This window comes from Glycine max, chromosome 4 (assembly GCF_000004515.6).
Source record: "Glycine max cultivar Williams 82 chromosome 4, Glycine_max_v4.0, whole genome shotgun sequence".
In the NCBI taxonomy this organism is placed as follows: domain Eukaryota; kingdom Viridiplantae; phylum Streptophyta; class Magnoliopsida; order Fabales; family Fabaceae; genus Glycine; species Glycine max.
Window position 1 is genome coordinate 43,780,086 of NC_016091.4, and position 18,984 is coordinate 43,799,069.

The 18,984-nt window shown below is 37.2% G+C and overlaps 1 protein-coding gene across 3 annotated transcripts in view; it reads left to right on the plus strand.

Annotated features, from left to right (window-relative positions):
* The window catches only part of LOC100788458 (serine/threonine-protein kinase ATM), a 94,679-nt gene that overhangs the window by 30,074 nt on the left and 45,621 nt on the right, over positions 1–18,984 (plus strand). For all 3 annotated transcript variants that reach the window (XR_414032.4, XM_006578562.4, XM_041014918.1), the window contains 10 exons: positions 4,175–4,216; positions 4,286–4,356; positions 5,341–5,389; positions 10,319–10,390; positions 10,554–10,709; positions 10,805–10,894; positions 10,973–11,160; positions 15,592–16,189; positions 16,270–16,341; positions 16,420–16,581. Coding sequence is in view for 2 of the 3 variants with exons in the window: in XM_006578562.4 (XP_006578625.1) it covers positions 4,175–4,216; positions 4,286–4,356; positions 5,341–5,389; positions 10,319–10,390; positions 10,554–10,709; positions 10,805–10,894; positions 10,973–11,160; positions 15,592–16,189; positions 16,270–16,341; positions 16,420–16,581 (1,500 nt within the window). In the remaining variant the exon portion in view is untranslated. The remainder of the gene's footprint in view (positions 1–4,174; positions 4,217–4,285; positions 4,357–5,340; positions 5,390–10,318; positions 10,391–10,553; positions 10,710–10,804; positions 10,895–10,972; positions 11,161–15,591; positions 16,190–16,269; positions 16,342–16,419; positions 16,582–18,984) is intronic.

Consider the following 18,984-nt stretch of genomic DNA (forward strand, 5'->3'; position numbering starts at 1 on the left):
AGTTGCACCGCTATAGCGCACTATTGAGTATTGACCACTATAGCAAAAGAATGAATCGGGATTTGATTGAAGACAATTATGTTAAGACTGGTCAATGGATCATTTTACACTACTGGACAATGACTTTGATAAGTACAATTTATACTATTACTCCCCATTTCTAATTGAAATTAACAACTATAGATTTCATTAAGCTCTGCTACTCCATTCTTTACTCATATAGTCATTCTAAATATATAAATATAATTAGCTCTATTTGTTCCTTTTCGACTTAAACCAATCAACAATCTAGAAGAAGCTCTCTAGATTTTGATCCAATGAAGCATTAGCAGAGGACAGCATAGTTTTCTCACTTATGCATGTAATTGCTTTTTGTATCCATAGACTGGTTCCCCTTCAAAATTTCAAGTTTGACTGTGGAACCATTTATATGGAGTTCTTTTGTACTTTGAGTACCTCTGGTACTTCCTTTTAATATATAATATTTATCTTTGCCGATCAAAAAAAAAAAAGATGAGAAAGATAGGTTGATCTAAGCAATGAATGCACAAGCTTGCATTATTTTACTTAGGTTGTGTTCAGCATTACAATTAACAAAACCAAAATCATTATTAACTGAAAATGAATGACCAATAACAGACAAATTCCAGAGGCCAATATCTTCAAGACAATTTGGAAGCTGAACATCCCCCCAAGGGCTGCGGTTTTCTCTTGGAGACTTATCAAAGATAGATTATCCACTAGATATAACCTCCTTAGAAGAAATGTGCCCATTCAGGAAAATGAATGCCCTCTCTGTGGGTATTACCAAGAGGAGGCTGGCCACTTGTTTTTCAATTGCAAATTGACCAGAGGACTATGGTGGGAATCCATTAGGTGGAACCAGATGGTAGGACCACTTTCAGCTTCTCCAGCAACTCACTTTGCCCAATTCTGTGATGGCTTTGGAGCAGGGAAAAATCATACTCGATGGTGTGGATGGTGGATTGCATTAACCAGCTCCATATGGCAGCATAGGAATTTATTGATATTCCAGGGCAATCACTTTGAACCTTCCAAAGTGATGGAAGATGCTTTATTCCTAGCATGGTCATGGTTAAAGATCAGAGAGAAAAAGTTTAGTACTTCTTTCAACCACTGGTCTTCCAACCTTGTGGAATATTTTGGTTAATACGGGTTGGACATATCTATCCTATGTGGTGGGGTCAGTGTTGGGTTTTCTCAAATCTTGTTTTGGAGGGTGTTATAATAGGTGTCTTGTACTTATGTATATGTCACCAGCAGTACCTCTGGTGCTGCTGTGTTTCTGATTAATAATATATATTTTCTGCCTTCCAAAAAAAATTGTTAACTGAAAATGCTATTATAAATTGACAAATCAGGACAAATAAGAATTACATTTAACAAAACCATAATCATCATTAATTGAAAATTGCTATTTTGAATTGAGAAATCAAGACAAATAAGAATCAATCTTCATATACAACTAAAGACAATTAGCAAAACCATTTCTGTGGTGCATCAAAACAAATCAAAGGAAACAATTTACTTTAAATTTGATATTTAAAGACAAACTTTGAAAACAAAGTTTTTGCTTGAGTAGGAGTAAGATAGAGTAAATGCATTGTAATTTTAGCAAGAAGCAACAAGAATACAACTTGGAAGTAAATATGGGAGAAGATATCGAACCTAATGATGGGGAAATTAATGATGATGATACACACATGATACAAGCAGGATGACTAAAATGGGGAAAGGCGGAAGGGTTATTTGTAATTGCAAAGCACCTAACAAGCTCAAAGGCAGGTTTTGTTGTATTGCTTTACATTCAACTTTCTCTATGGTAGTGAATGTTGGACATTAAAGGAGCAATAGAAAAAGGTGGGAATAATAGAAATGTGAATGCTAAGATGGATGTGTGGACATACAAGAAAGGACAATATTCAAAACTATTGTATATGAGTAGATATCAATGTAGTACCGATTGTGAAAAAGATGACAAAATAAGTTAAGGTGGTTTGGACACATACAAAGGTCATTGGAGGCCCTAATTAGAAGAGTGAACTGTATCGTTGTATGGTTTTTTGTCATGTGAAAAGGGGGAGAGGGAGACCAAGAAGGACACATGGGGAGAGGGGGAATATAAAATGGAGCATCCGGTGCAGATCAAACTTTAGATTCTGGGAGGATGGATGGCTTGACGATGGAATCTGTATGATGGATAAATATCAGTGCCTTTATTGTATCTTAGAACAAAGACAACAGTTTATTTATCAAATGGGGCCACTGGTAGATGGTACTTGGGCTAAGAGGTGGAGATATTGGTGGTTGGCGGTAACTTGGGCTATTTGGAAGCTAAGAAACAGAATTCTATTCTCAAATGCAGAATTCAATGCTAATAGATTGTTTGATGAAGCTATTTTCTTGACCTGGACTTGGCTTAGACATTTTGAGAAAGATTTCACAATCCATCTAAATCAATGGTCAAGCAATATTAGTCAGGGTTTTGTTATGTAATGGGTGTTACAATTAGAACAAACTACATGTTCTCCTTATATCTAGAATACCTTATCTTTGGTGTCTAGATATGAGAATGTATATCCCTTTGTACTAGTACCTCTGGTACTGTTTTGGTCATATATATATAATATATTTAGTTTTGCTGATAAAAAAAAAAAAAGATGGTACTTGGGAATGGAATCTATTTTGGAGAAGGAATCTGATGGAGAGTGAACTGGCCTTGGCATCAAATTTCATGGCAGAAGTGGAAGATCTTGGTATTCAGCCTTTGCAGAAGGATATATAGGTGTGGTTGGGGGACACAGGTGGGGAGTATTCAGTTATCAGCACATATAAAATTCTCAGCGAAGAAGGGGGTGATTGGGGAGAGGCTGGGGATGATAATGGGGTGTTCCGCAGGTTGGGGAAGTTGAAGGTTCCCAGCAAGGTTGCACATTTCAGTTAGAGGCTGTTGAGGGACAGAATTCCAACAAGGATTAATCTTTTACGAAGAAATGTGGATATACAGGAGTCTAGATGTCCGCTGTGTATGTTGGAGGAGGAAGATGCTTCACATTTATTCTTTAAATGTGATAGGATCTTACCAATGTGGTGGGAGTGTCTCTCATGGCCAGGAGTGTCTACAGTATTGCCACAAACACCTAATGAACACTTCTTACAGCATTCATACTGCTGTTTGGAAGGTGTGGTTCAGAATAGGTGGCAAACAATGTGGGTAGCTTTGACATGGCGTATATGGCACCAAGGAACAGGTTGATTTTCGCCAATGAAGAATTTGATGGTCACCAAGTGATGGAGGAGGTGATTTACTTTTGTTGGTTGTGGCTGAAAAACATGGAAAAGGATTTTGAAGCACCTTATCACGTATGGACCAGCCATACTAAAGCTGAGCTTTTGTGTGGAGGGGGATAAGGTCCTTTGTGGGTGGGATTTATCATGCTCTTCATCACAGTGTTTTGGTACTCTAATATATACTGCATTCAGAATATATTAGAATCTCAAAACGGAACATTGATGGTAACAGTGTGATAGTATGTACAGAAATAGTACCTCTGGTACTGCTAACAATTATCAATCATTATCAATAATATATATACATACTTTTGTTGATAAAAGAAACATGGGGAAGTTGCTTTGAGAGATCTCCTAGTAAATAATATCTATGAAGATTTGGTCTTGAAGCAAGTCAAATGATGTTGTGTGATCCATGTAGCTAGCCTCATCTAGTGGGATAAGACTTTTGTTGTTGTAGTCTTCTTGGTTTACTTAATATCTTGTTATTTGTTTTGAGCATATTTACAATAAAAATTGATAAAATGATTAATAGATCGTGTATAGTTAACCTTTTCTTTTTATGGATATTTTATTTATTATCACCATCATCATCATCATCATTATTTTTTTTTTGATCAGCAAAAGTAATTTTATATATATAATAAAAAGTACCAGAGGTACTAAGGTACATATGTATTTACAGCCCTACAAATGGATCCTTGAGCAGACAAATAAAATCTGCAAGGGAAACATTCAAGAGCTGCTGTTGTAGTATGTAGTTACTGTTATCCTACTTGTTCTATTTTAATAGAAATTGTTTCTCTCTTGGTTATTTTTGTGTAAGTTTCTATTTTAATTTGACAAGGACACACTGATGCAGGTGGATGCTGCTTTGCTGCTGCTTAGTAATATAACCTCAAATGTGAGTTTTATAATTTACAACTCGAGAATGCTGTTAATAATAATTCTAACATCACATGCTTCTATCCAGGATTTTGTAAATACAAGTGTTATACCTCAAGATGTATGGGAACTTCAGTTTTTCAAAAGACCAAATTCAGTGTAAGCGTCTTTTACCTTGTCACACTCACATGCAAAATATGGTTTTAAGGTTGTTACTGAATAAATGAAAGTATATCATTTGAGTCAATAAATAAATTCAATCATACATTATTTTACTCGTATTAAAGAACTAGTTGGAGCTCAAGTGCTAAAAAATTTCCGTCGATGTATTGAATACCTTGAAATTTACTCTTTATTATTTAGAATGATGGCGCAACATCAACTACTACTACAACAACAAAAACCTTATATCCCTAGCTGAGGTCACCTACATAGACATGCAATGCCATTTGGTGTAAGACCAATCTTCAAAGATATTATTTACCATGAAATCCCCTTAACAACTTATTTCATTATTCTTCTTGGTCTCCCTCTCTCCCTTTAGTTAGAATGATGGCATTGAAATAACTTTAATTAAGATATTTAAAATTTTTTTAAGTTTAATTTCATAACAAAAAGTTAGAATACATGATCAGAACGTATCAACTATTGTTTAGTTTCAAATAAAAATTATTTAATTGATTATTTAATTTACATAACATTAAATTTAATAGCAGAATATTTAAATTTTAATATTATTCTATTAGAATATTAAAATAGTGGCCATCTTGCCATCTGCTACCCCCCTACATCTTTTCGGGGAGGTCACTGCCGTTATTTGCTATTGACTACTACAAGTCTAATATGTACACACATAGACTCACTTCCCATGAAAGAAAACAATAGCTGCCCTTTCAAAGTGGATTGTTTATGCTGTAGGCGTTTACTGAATTGGAATGAGATAGTTTATGTGAGGCTTTTATTAAAGTTGGGGAGCTAGAGTACCAAGAGAAGGCATCTACCAATAAATTCTTATTTTATTATTTTTAGCTTTTGTGGTTTCCCTTTTCTATTTTTCTTTGTTTCTTTTCTGAATTTGAAATTTTTTATAGACATGATATTGTTACTGCATTTTTATTTAGCTCATAATTTTCTTTTATGCAGATCCATCTTATATTTCTTCTCATGTTACTTTTCACGAAAAAATTCCCATGTAAGTTGCTAAGAAAGCATCATACTTTTTTATGTCATTAATTTAATTAATGTTAGATTAGTCATTGGTTTATAGACTTAAGTTTATATAGAATTGACATCAGCAGAGCTATATCATCAATGAGTCAGGATATTATAACGATGACATCCCTTTTATAACCTGAAATAGCTAAGAAAGATACCTTTAATAGCTTGAGGAGAGAACTACAACCAGAGAAAGGTCCTGATCAGAAAAAGTACATCTGAAAACATGAGGAGGAATATGATATATGGGACTTTTGGGGAATAACAGTGGATGAGGACACCAGTATTGACAACAGAAGATGTGGCTCAATTGATTTAATTACATCCAATTAACACGACTCAATTTGCATGTAGCAACAAAGCACAAATTGTTTCAACAAGATTTTTTTTCTTTCCGGTCACTCTGTTTTGTAAAGGGTGCAAGGAAAGTCTTTGGAAAAGTATTCTTTTGCATTGTAACTATGTAAAACCTTAATTGACTTGCCAAACTGATTTTAAATATTAAAAAAACTTGAATATGTAAAATAACTTAGAATGTTCTTTCATAAGAAATAACCAAGTAGGAGTGTGAAAAGTCATCAATAAAGGAACAATATACTAACGGCCTCAATGAGTAGAGACATGACTCTGATCCCAAATATCAAAAAGTTCGACACAAAAGGAGTTTGACTCTTGAGCTAACTTGGAATGGAAAGGAAGTGCAAATATGTTCCCCAACCTAGAAACTAAAGTCAATCAAGGCTGATCAAGCCAATTGGTTCTAATCTTTCTTCTTCTCTGAGGAACCCAAATTAGTGGCAGATAGTAGCCCCTACCAGTACAGATTATATCTGGTTTGGACCCTAGAATAGGACAAGGAAGTGCCGATGAGCAGATGGCGGCAGCAGCAGCATGACAATTGGATGCTGCAAATCCTGCAATACTGGCTCTTGAGCTGCATGAGTCAACGGGGGTGCTATGTGTTGGTGTGTGTGTGTGTCTGACAACTCTCCAATTACACCTTCACTTGGACAAATGAAGGTGTTTGAACATGAGATCCAACCTCAGTGATGGATGGAAGAGGGACAACATATTTTTGTTGTTTTTGGGGTTCAGATCTTGGAACTTGCTGACTCTAATATCAACTTGAAATAGATCAAAGGATTTCTATGCATAGATGTTAATCATGCCCAATTTGTTACAAATAAAAAGCCACCTAAATTGTGGTCATCCCTTGATAAAGTGGGGTGCTAAAAGTCTCACATGGCAGATAGTTGTGGGCAAAAGGTGGACATGTTGAAGACCTAGATTGACTAAAGATATTGCCGAGATAGACTATATAAGTGGGGGTTAATCCTCACCTTAAAAGATGATTTTGTAGTGTTGAGTTAGGCTCATAACTCACTTTCTGGCATGGTATCAGACGTCAAACTTACCAGCAGCTTTTATTCAGTAGTGGGGTAGCTTAGACAGATAGATTTATTAGTAGCAACTACAATATGTATTCTTATCCAGTCTCTGGTTCCTATAGAGACTGCATATAGTCTGATTGGGGAACCAGGAGACTGATGGTTTTTGCTTCTTTGTAACATAGTACCTCTGGTACTTTTATTAATATATTTATTTTTGCTGATAAAAAAAATAAAATCAGAGCCTATCTGATGGGACTCCTGTGTTTGTCTTGCTACAAGCGGATAGTCTTGAGCGTAAGGGAGAATGTTGGAAAAACCACCTAAATTGTGGTCATTCCTAGCTAGAGGGGTGTGTTGAAAGTCCCACATGGTGGGTAGCCGTGGGCAAAAGGGGGACATGTTGAAGTCCCTCATTGACTAAAGACATTTGCTAATTGGTTGCCTGTCTTTTTTTTTTATCAGCCAAAAATATAATATATTCATTAATAAGTACCAGAGGTACTAAATCGATACATATTTGTATAAGCACAAATCATAGCTGGTTCTCTAACAAGCCTTGATATTAAATAAGCTGAAAGAAAACTACATGGGATAATAGTGCAGAGCTGTATCCTACTTCCCTATGTTGGTGTCCGAAGAAAACAATCTTTGATATTTGAAGACCATTGATTAAAATGAGATGTGAAATTCTTTTCTAAGTTTCTGAGCCATGTCCATAGCAAAAACATTGCTTCAGAATGGGCACAACAAGTCATTGACCTCTACATGTCTCCTTCGCAAGTTTAACTTCGTTGGCAGTCGGTCTCTAATTAGCCTCTATGCAAAAAATGATGTTTTGGTTGGGATCCTTAGTTTCCCCAATTCCTCAAAAGCTCCATCCAGGTTCTCCTCCCTTGATTCCCCCAACAATAGATTGTACGCACTTTGTGTTGAGTATTGGCCATTTGGATCAGGTTTCCACACCCAGATATCTGCTCTATGTGGCTGGACTACAGTCTGTGCTGTCTCTCCCAAAAATCCATCAGTCGTGTCAACTTCATTATCAAATAAGGGTCTCCTCCAAATAAAATTTGATTCCCAACCTGCATTTGCGTGATTGCCCAATTGCTGAATGAGTTGTTTTTGCTGGCAGGAAATTTGATACAGCCTAGGATATTTTAACATTAATGATACATCATCACCAGTCCAGCAGTCCTCCCAGAATCTAATCTTAATCTCTACACCTCACCTTCCAAGTTGTTCCATTTTGAAGGACATTGCTCTGTTGCTGTTGGTGAAGCACTGTCATTAGTTCCTACCACCATAGAGATTCATTGCTGCCTCTTGTTCCTTCAGCCAAGGATCTCCAGTCACCATATTTGGAATGCAGTAATCTAGTCTAGAGTTTTCCATGTTGCTGAAATAGATCCCATCTCCACTTTCCAAGCAATGCTGTGTTAAATGGCTTGATATCCTTTATGCCTAGACCCCCTTTTCTTTTGGAAGACACATGGTTTCCCATTTAATCCACGCAATCTTCCTTTGCTCCATTCCACTTCCCCATAAAAATTGGTGTTGAATACTAACCAACTTGTCCACTACTATGTTGGGTACCCTGAAAAATGAAAAAAAAAATGGGAATAGATGTTAAGACTGACTGTATAAGGGTCACTCTCCCCCAAAAGAGATGTGTCTTTGTTTCCATCTTGCTAACTGTCTCTCACACTTGCTGATGATAGGATCCCACAACTCGCTACGCCTTGGGTTTGCCCCAATCGGAATGTCCAAATATATGAAAGGCATGGACGACATGCTGCAATTCAGGTACTAAGCAGCCTCCTTCTTCCATTGATCCGATTTCCCAATTGCCCCAAAACAACTTTTCGCAAAATTAATTTTGAGGCCTGATGCAAGTTCAAAACTTCTCATAATGGTTTTGATTGCCGTAACATTTTGTATTGTAGCCTCACCAAAAAATATAGTGTCATCAACATATTGTAAGATGCTAACTTCCACATTGTTTTTTCCCACTAAGAATCCACTAAATAACTTCTTATCCACTACTTCTCTCATCAGTCCGATTAAAGCTTCTGCAACAATATTGAACAATAGGGGCGCTAGTGGATCTCCTTGTCTGAGTCCTCTTTGTGGGATGAATTCAGTGGTGGGGCTGCCTTTTACCAGTACTGAAACAGAGACAGATTTAAGGTATCCCTCAATCCATTGGATCCACTTGGGACAAAAGCCCAATCTCCACAACATGTATGATAAAAAATCCCACGAGACAGAATCATATGCCTTTTCATAATCTACTTTGAACACCAGGCATGACTTTTGACACCTCTATGCTTCCTCCACCGCTTCATTGGCTATAATTACACTATGCAGCAAATGTCTTCCTCCTATGAATGCAGACTGTCTTTCATCTATTATGGCTGACATTACCTTCTTCAATCTATTTGCTAACAGCTTGGCCACAATCTTGTACACACAGCCTATTAGTGAAATAGGTATGAATTCATTAAGATTTTGTAGATCTGGCACCTTAGGGATTAGGGCGATAAAAGATGCATTGCAGCCCTTCGGAAAAATTCCGTTGACATGAAATTCTGCGAGGAACCGAATAACATCAGGTTTTAATAACTGCCAAAACTCCTTAATGAACTTCAAATTTAGTCCATTAGGACCTGGACTTTTCTCACTTCCACAATCCCATACAACCCTTGTTATTTCGTCCTTATGGAAACGCCCCACCAACATATCATTTTGTTGCTGTCCAATATTGTGAAATCTGATTCCATTCAGGTCTGGTCTGCATTGCTCAGATTCTTGACATCTTTGCAAGAAAAACATACGAACTTCCTCTTTCACTCTTGTCGGTTCCTCTACCCAGGATCCATCAATGAACACTCCTTTCACTGCATTATTTCTGCGGTTCGAGTTCAGCAGCAGGTGGAAATAGCGTGAATTGCAGTCCCCTTCTCTAATCCATCTTGATCTCGCCTTCTATCTCAGTAAGGACTCGTGTGATTGGGCAGCTATCCACATATCTTCTTGTAGCTTTTTCCGGGTCATCAGTTCTTGGGAGGATAACTGTCTATCAGTTGTATCATCTTCCAGCTTGTTTAAGTTAGCCTCAATCTTTTAAACCTTCTTGAGTGTGTCACCAAATTGCTCCTTGTTCCATATCTTCAGCCTCTCCTTAAGTCATTTTATCTTCTCTTTGAGCACGAAGCCCCCCCAACCCCTTTGCTGAGTATTTGTCCAACATTCCTTAACAATTTTTCCAAATAACTTGTCTTTAATCCAGCAATCAAGAATCCTGAAAGGTTTGGGTCCCCAGTCGACATGTTTAGATCTGAGCTTACTTTTAAAGTTTGATCCTATCAAGATGATAATATATGGCAGTAAATTATCACAACTCTATTGTTCTCAGCTTTTTAATATATGATGAGTATATATGCAGATGAAAAAGTGAAAAATATTTCTGTGCTGAGCCAATTTTGTATTTAATTTACTGTTTCCATAACGTGCAGGCTGACCTTCGAGATATTTTACATCTGAGGAAAAACCTTTTGAGAGCAACTTTGTGTCATCTTAATTGGAAGGTTTGTTTACATAAAATTGTTATGAGCAAAGTATTTTAATCTTTCATTATGTGTACTATAAAAAAATATGGTGTTAACAATTCTAATGGGCAAAATCCATACATGTGGGGAAGGCATAATGTACCTTTGCTTTAGTTTCATTTATTTGTTCCTTATTATGCAGGGTTATTCAACATTGAATGAGCAAATGGTTTTGTTCATTCCTCGTGCTGTGTATGCACTTTGTGTAGGTCATGTTCCATTTACACGATGCTTTAAAGAACTTCCTCTGGTTCACAACTATTTTGATGTCGCTGATGCTCAAGATGACTCTCACAAGGTACAGCCTAGCCACTCCTGCCTGAACAATTTTTTTCTTCTTGTAATAGTTTTCATTAAATTGCCACTAAAACTGAATCATGATGTTAACTGTAGTTTGAAGAGCCTAAACACCAATGTCTACTTGAGTTTTTGGATTGCTCTGTGGAAGTTCTCACAGAAATTGAAAAGATTTCTAAAGTTGAGGTCTGGTGCCCTTCACTTACAGAAGCTTTTATGTGTTAGCTTTCATGGTTTTGGTTAAGGAAATTAGATTTTTTTCAGGCTTCTCAAGTGAAAATTTGTCCACATGTCCGGGTTCCCCGCGAAATAAGTGATCAGCTTTTGCATGAAATGGAGACCTCTATTCTCGGAGCTTTGGTGGAAGAGGAGATTAATGAGAGGCGTTTGCCAGATACTTTCTTAATATGTTCTCTCTTGTCTAACCTACTTTATGGTTCTTTTTTCACAAGGTTTGTCACATTTGGGTAATCCTTTATCTAGTTTTTATGCATTTGCTATTGGTACTGAAGTAATGGTGTATATTTTTGCTGAATGTTATCTTGTAGAACTATAAATCACTTTCTTATAAATTGTCCTGTTGCTGTGTCATGCCGTTAGTATTTTTGTTTGTATTCGGTATTGGAGTTTGTATGAATGTGAGTGAACAATCTGAGGGACAGGTAGGGTTTGGTGCTTTGGACTACTTGAATAAAATGTAATTGGAAGTCTGTTTTGAGTTTATTATCATAATTTTGGTATTAGAAGTGCTTTTACTCTTGTAGGAGTAGGACTGATGCCATACTTTCTGCTTCACTAAGAGTTTTTATTGCTCGTAGAAGTAGAGATTTCCTTTCCTGAAAATGAGAGAAAATAAGATAAAGCTTAGTAAACTGGGATATCAGAGATACAATCTAAGTTTGAATTTTGTGATTGAATAGATTATTTCTAAAATGAACAATCACAATATAGAAAACTAGCTACAACAACACTGCTTGAGTGGAAGATTAACTACTGTAATATTTCCACCCTTGCATTCAGGGTGAGAGTTCGCCACTCATGGAATCCTGAATCTGGTAGTGGAATGGAATGTGCTTTAGTGAGAAAATTTGCATGCTGATCCTGTGCAGGAAACTGTAGCAGCTTAGAGTGTGTTTGTTTCACTGATTAGAAGTTCAGTCCCGAAGATATGAACATGGGAATGCAATATTCCCATGTTTTTTATAGTTTTGAAAAATTATTCCTGGGTATTGTTTATTTACTGGTAAGTAGTATCTTCATATTCTAGTGCATTTTCTTTGCATTTCAAAAAAAATGTTCTAGTGCATTTTATTCCCTTGCTAAGGGGTGGGAAAGTTACATTCCCATGGGAATAAGGGAAATTATATTCTAACCCCATTGTAACTTTCATTTTCACTTGTATTTTTTATTTTAATCATTTTAAAATTTAAAAAGTATTACAAGGAATATTAAAAGACAACCAAATGTATGCTTAGATATGTCAGGAATAGCATTCTTTGTTATAATATTCCTGGGAATGTGATTCCGAAGAATGTAACATCATACCTTGAAACAAATGATCTCTTAAAGATTTTGTTGATCACTTTCCCCCTTGCAAAGAAGAAGCCAGATTCCATGTGTTTTGTTGATCGATCACCTTAAGGAATGCTTAGCACCTACAGGATTTATATCACTTTCTGACAGAAACTCACTTCAATTCTGGTTTAAAGGGATTTTTATTATATTTAAACGAGAGTCAAAGTTCTTTTACAGTGAGACAAATAACCAGAGCCTAAACTTTTTGGGGAAGTGATTCTCTGCCCAACTTGTTAGAAATGTAATGTAAATCCAATCATGTCTTTTCATCTAGGAACTTAAGCTTTTGAGGTTGTTGGTCATGACATGGTCTCATAGCCTCTATATGACCAAATGATATTTATAGAAACTAGATGAAAATTATAGAAAGAAAATGATATGAGATCTCTCATCAAGAAGGTGTTTGTACAAAGGCAAGAAAGAGAGATAGGGACGTGGTGTTGGAAAACTGCCTTAGTTGCCGTTACCGTTAGGTTGAAGTGTCACAGAAAGAGCTACCTACAGAGAGCTGACTAGAAGGCCGAGTGAAGTGTCATAGTGCGGAGCCACTGAGATGTTGACTCTTAGCGGGTTGAGATCCCACATCTATTAGAGATATGACCTAAGTAGTGCTTATAAGGCTTGGACAATCCTCTTATACAAGCTGATTTTGTGGGGTTGAATTAGACCTTAAGCACTGACTATACTTAGAACTAGTAACAAACTCAAGTTGGTTACAGTACAAAAGATTACCTACTGTAATGACTTTTTTTTTATCAGCAAAAATAATATTATATATTATTATAAAGCAGTACAAGTGGTACTAGTATATATATAAGTCAGCACTTCTATAAAGCAGGAATATGGTTCCATAATACAGACTATACAGCACGAATTAAGGAACATATAACTGACTGTATAGTTATCATATATTAGCCCATCAGCTAAGACACTGGACCCCCCTTCTTACAAATCCCTCCCTAATGTTACTTGACCAGTGGTGGAAAGGCACTTCAAATCCTTTTTCAAGATTGGTTAGCCATGTCCAGCATACAAATATTGCATCCTCCATCAGTTTGTTAGCGTTGAAGCTGTCATTTGAGAAGACCAATCTATTTCTGTGATACCATGTGCATCAAGTTAGGGAGATCCACAAAATCTGCCATCGCTGCAGATGAATTTCCGAATTCCTGTAGAAGGAATACTGGAGGAAGTGCTGTCGTGGGTTCTGTGGGAGAGGTCCCTCCATTTTTACCCAAGACATTGATTCCCCCCCAAAGCGGCAGGATCAAATGACAGCTGAAGAACAGATGAGCTTCCACTTCTTTCTTATCTCTGTAGAATGGGCACAGGTTATCACTGATCTGTACGTTCCTCCTTCATAAGTTGTTCTTAGTAGGCAATCTGTCCCTTAATAATCTCCATGCAAAGAAAGCAGCTTTGGCTGGGATTTTTAGTTTCCACAGTTCTCTAAATGCTCCATCTTGATTTTCATCTCTTGCGTCCGAGTCAAGCAGCTTATATGCAGAACCTACAATATATCTCCCTGATGCATCACCTTTCCAGATCCACTGGTCTTGATGGTTAGGATCAATGGAGAGATCCTGCAAATCCTCCAGAAAGTTGGCACCCATGATTGTTTCAGATTCCAATAGAAACCTCCTCCACTGCAAGTTCCACTCCCATGCTGTATCTGATAATGTCCCCATTTGCTGGATAGGTTTGTTCTGTTGGTTCGAGATTAGATAAAGTCTAGGTATTTGTCCATCAACGGAATACCGTCTTCCTTCGTCCCGTCCTCCAAAAACCTCACCTTTGACCCACACCCCAAAATCCATCTTATTCCCCTTTTGAACCAGTTTCCCTCCCCTATTGATTGACAAGTGGACCTAAGATCTTGCCACCATACATATTTAGCCAAGTTCCTTCTATTCTCATCTTGATGGTAAAACAAGTTCCACCGCTATTTTCCAAGAAGGGCAGAATTAAATTTGGACAAGTTCTTGATTCCCAGACCTTCTTTCTCCTCTGATAGGCAAGCTGATCCCCAGCTAATCCAGACAATCTTCTTCTGCTCTGCATCCCCCCCCCCCCCCACAAAGACCTCCTCTGCACCTTCACCAGCTTGTCCACAACCTTCTTCGGAATCTTGAAATGAAATGTATTTTTGTTTCCACTTTGCTAATTTTCTCACATTTTTTGATAACAGGATCCCAAGTCGCACTACTTGGGTTTGCCCCAATTGGAATACAATGACATCATGCTGCAATTTAAGTATGTTGCTGCACTAGCCGTCCACTGCTCTGACATCCCAATGGCCCTGAAATTGCTCTTTGCAAAATTTATTCTCAATCCTGAGACCAACTCAAAACTTCTCAGCATCACCTTAATTGCTCTCACATTCTCCATTGACGCTTCCCCAAAGAATATCGTATCATCTGCATACTGCAAAATGCTGATATCCACCAAATTTCTACCAATTGAGAAAGTTTTAAACTGATTTTTGTGCAAAGCTTCTCTCATCAGGCCAATTAATCCCTCTGCAACAATGTTGAAAAGGAATGGGACTAGTGGATCCGCTTGCCTGAGTCCTTTTTGTGGAATGAATTCAGCTGACGGGCTCCCGTTAACCAGTACAAATATGGAAGCTGATTTAAGGCAGCCGTCAATCCAATTGATCCATTTGGAGCAAAAGCCCATCCTTCTTAGCATGTATAATAGAAAGTCCCAATTAACTGAGTCATACGCCTTCTCATAGTTAACTTTGAGCACCATTCAGCTTTTATTGCATCTTTTCGCCTCCTCAACCACTTCATTACTTACTGTAATGACTACAGTTAGCTTTACACCTAATTACAAAGAATTCTTACTTATACTCTATATACTCTAACATTAAGGATTCTACGAATTTGCTTGAGTGAAAATACACTAAGCCTGCTGCTCTATTTCATATACACGAGGAATTAATTTCGACTTTTATTTTCAAGAATAATGAAAAATAGGAGGTTTAGTTTGTTGGAACCATGTCATTTCCCTTTCTGCAATAATGTTTTCTAGGACCTGAATCATTTCCTATGTTTCACGCAACCATTTCCAGCAAGTAATATTGTCAAAAATTGGAAATGTGAGAACTTCTTAGTAGGTAATATGTCTTATGATTAACAGGTTTTTCCTGTCTTTTGTTCCAGCTTGATTATTCCATTTTGTGCAATGCTATTGTTAAGAACTCAATTATTGGTTTTACTCATGACACTCCTTTCACCTGATTTTCACAATTTTACTCTATGCCTATGCATTTGATTTTGATGCATTGTTTTGTGTTCTTTCAGGAAAATTAATGTTTCATTTTGTTCGAAATTAAGCCAATACTTGCAACTGATGCTTGACAATGCTGTAAGAATTATTCAAGAAGACAGTGACCTCCGGGCTTTTAGTTGCTTAGGTTATGATCCTACTTGTGATGATATGGGCCCTCTTGTTTCTTCCATTCATTGTTTTCTTGCATCTCCTATATTTAACGAATTGAGTGATCAAAATTTGATGGGCTTTGCCCCTTTTGGTGAGTTAATCCAATCTGTGGAGAGACTCTTGAAAGCTTTTGTTAATCTATATGAAACTTATTCTCACAATCTGATGAACCTTCAGTCTGATTCAGTCATGCAAGATATGGCTGCTACTGATAGTATTCAAAGTTCTTGTCCAAATGACAGCAGTAAAAGCAGGATTATGGATATGGAATTGGATGTTAATGACGATTCTAGAGAGGTTGATAGTTTAGCAGTTGGGAAAAAAGTAGGCGGTGATGTTTCATCTTCTGTAGAGAAATGGAAAATGGGCATGATATCCCTTATTTCCAGTTTTTTCTCTGCTTCTCTACTTACATGGGATATCCTCTTTAAGTTAATGGAGAAAGAAAATGATCCTAAGGTAGACTTTTGACAATATTAATATTTTCTTTCTTATTGAATGGTTTCTTTTATTTGATTATGCTTCTTTTCAAAATTCAGGTGCGTGGAAAAATATTGTATCATCTCTGTCAACATCCTCTCTGGTCTTCTTCTGGAAAATTTATTGATTTGGTATGAAAACAACAAGTCTGAATTTCAATAAACTATTTCATATTCAAACACAACCTCTAATTTCCTTGTGTTGTGCAGGTCAATGTAATGAATGACATCATTATTGAGCAAGTTGGACTTAAGCTTGCTTGTGATTATGTATTGATTTCTGCTCATACTTTGCTAACTAACTTATCTTCCCTGGATGCTGTTGGTAAGGACAAATGTGGCCTGTATATAACAGAAGTGGAAACTGAACAGGTACCTGTGAGTTTTAATATATTTGGAATTTCAGTCTACACTGGCTTCTAGGGACCATGAGTCATTGGCATTTTCTTCGATCAATTATATCAAATAAATATTAATTGACAAAAAGAATTTTAAGAATAAGATTTTATATGTACAACAATGCAAGAAAGTCCGAGTTGGTTAATTTTGTTTTAAAGTTATATAATCAAACTGCGCTGCAATACTTTTTCATTGAGAGGGGGAAAGGAATTAAATCTTAATTTGCATCAGTTGATGTGACTGTGACATCTTGGTTGTGGTCTGCATTACCTTGCAATTGTTGGTTGCAGCGGCCAACAAAGTTCGCAAGGCAATTGTGCTTGCAACTGGAAACCTGTGGCTGCATCCACAATTAAATCCTTGAGAGGGTTTGGAGCATACAACCTTTTTAATGAGGTTTACCTAACTGAGTTTTGCTTGAGAGGGTTTGGCTGCATCCACAATTTAAATCCCTATACTGATCTTTTTCCTTCTTCCTCTAATTCCACAAAAAATCTTGATTCTTATTTTAGCCTAAGTCCTAACCTTTCTCCACCTTTTGTTGCCCCTATTCCTCAGACATCTCAAGCATCACCTGTTAATTCAAGCTCTGTTCCTCTTATTCCTCCATCTCAACTGTTTATGTACCTTGTCCCTCCACTTCTTCTGCATCCATCCCTATTCAGCCACAAAATTCTGAGTCTACTAACCCTACTTCATCTGCTTCAGAGTCTGTGTCTATACCCAACTTTATCCCAGTCAATACCCACTCTATGCAAACAAGGTCTAAATCTGGTATTCACCCTTCACTTTTTCTCACTCATTCTGAGCCTAAAACTGTGAAACAAGCTCTAGCAAACAAAGATTGGCTCATTGCTATGCATCAGGAGTATGAGGCCTTGCTGAAAAATTATACTTGGGACTTAGTATCTTTACCTCCTAACAGACAGGCCATTGGTTGTAAATGGATTTACAGGGTGAAGGAAAATACTGATGGATCAATTAATAGGTTCAAAGCAAGATTGGGGGTTTCATCAAGTTCATAGTTTTGATTTCCATGAAACTTTCTCTCTTGTGATCAAGCCTGTCACTATTCGAATTATTCTTACTCTTGCCCTGTCCTATGGGTGGAAACTGTTCCAACCTGATGTGAATACCTTTTTAAATGGCACTCTTAAAGAAACTGTTTTTATGATACAACTTCCTGATTTTGAAGTTGTAGACAAGTCACTGGTCTGCTGGCTAAATAAAGCTATCTATGGGTTAAAATAGGCCCCAAGGCAATGGTTTGACAGACTCAAGTCCACTCCGTTACAGTTTGGGTTTGTTGGCCGCAAAAGTGATTCTTCCTTATTTATCTATCGACATCAAGTGGATGTTGTTTATCTGCTGGTATATGTGGATGATATAATTCTCACAGGTAGCTCAGCCACTCTGATTCAGCAGCTCACAAACAAGTTGAATACTGCTTTTTCTCTCATACAGCTTGGTCATCTGGATTATTTCTTGGGTCTGAAAATCAAATATCTGTCTAACAATTCTATCTTAATGACCCAAAGTAAATACATTCGTGATTTGCTTCACAAAACTCACATGGCTGAAGCTCATTCAATCTCATCTCCCATGGTTTCTAACTGCAAGTTGTCTAACATGGTGCTGATGTTTTTCATGATCCTTCTCTCTATAGGTCTGTAGTTGGTGCATTACAATATGCCATTCTCACTAGACCTGAAATTAGTTTTGCTGTCAATTAGGTTTGCCAATTTATGGCTGCTCCTTTGGATTCTCACTGGATAGTGGTGAAAAGGATTCTATGATATCTTAAAGGTACTCTGTTTCATGGTCTGCTCCTGCAGCCTGCTTCTACTAAAAATCCCTTGGCCATTCGAGCATTCTGTGATGCTGATTGGGCATCTGATGTGGATGACAGGCGCTCCACCTCAGAGACTGCCATTTTTCTTGGTCCAAACTTAGTCTCTTGGTGGTCTCGCAAACAAAAGGTTACTGCTAGGTCTAGTACTGAAGCTGAGTATCGTAGCATTGCTCAAACTTCCACTCAATTGACTTGGATTTATACCTTGCTGACAGAGTTACAAGTTTCTTTCACTACTCCAGTAATATTTTATGATAATCAGAGTGTTGTTTCTATTGCTCACAATCCATTTTTTCACAGTTGAAAAAAACACATGGAGATTGATGTGTTTTTTGTTAGAGAGAAGATTTTGGCCAAGCAACTCTCAATTGTTCATATTCCAGCTCTGGATCAGTGGGCTGATTTTCTAACTAAACCCCTGTCTGTATCAAGATTTGAGGCTCTGGGAGGAAAACTCAATGTGAAGAGTGTTTCCAATAAAAACTCTCCCCCTTGAGTTTGAGGGGGGTATCAGTATATTTCAA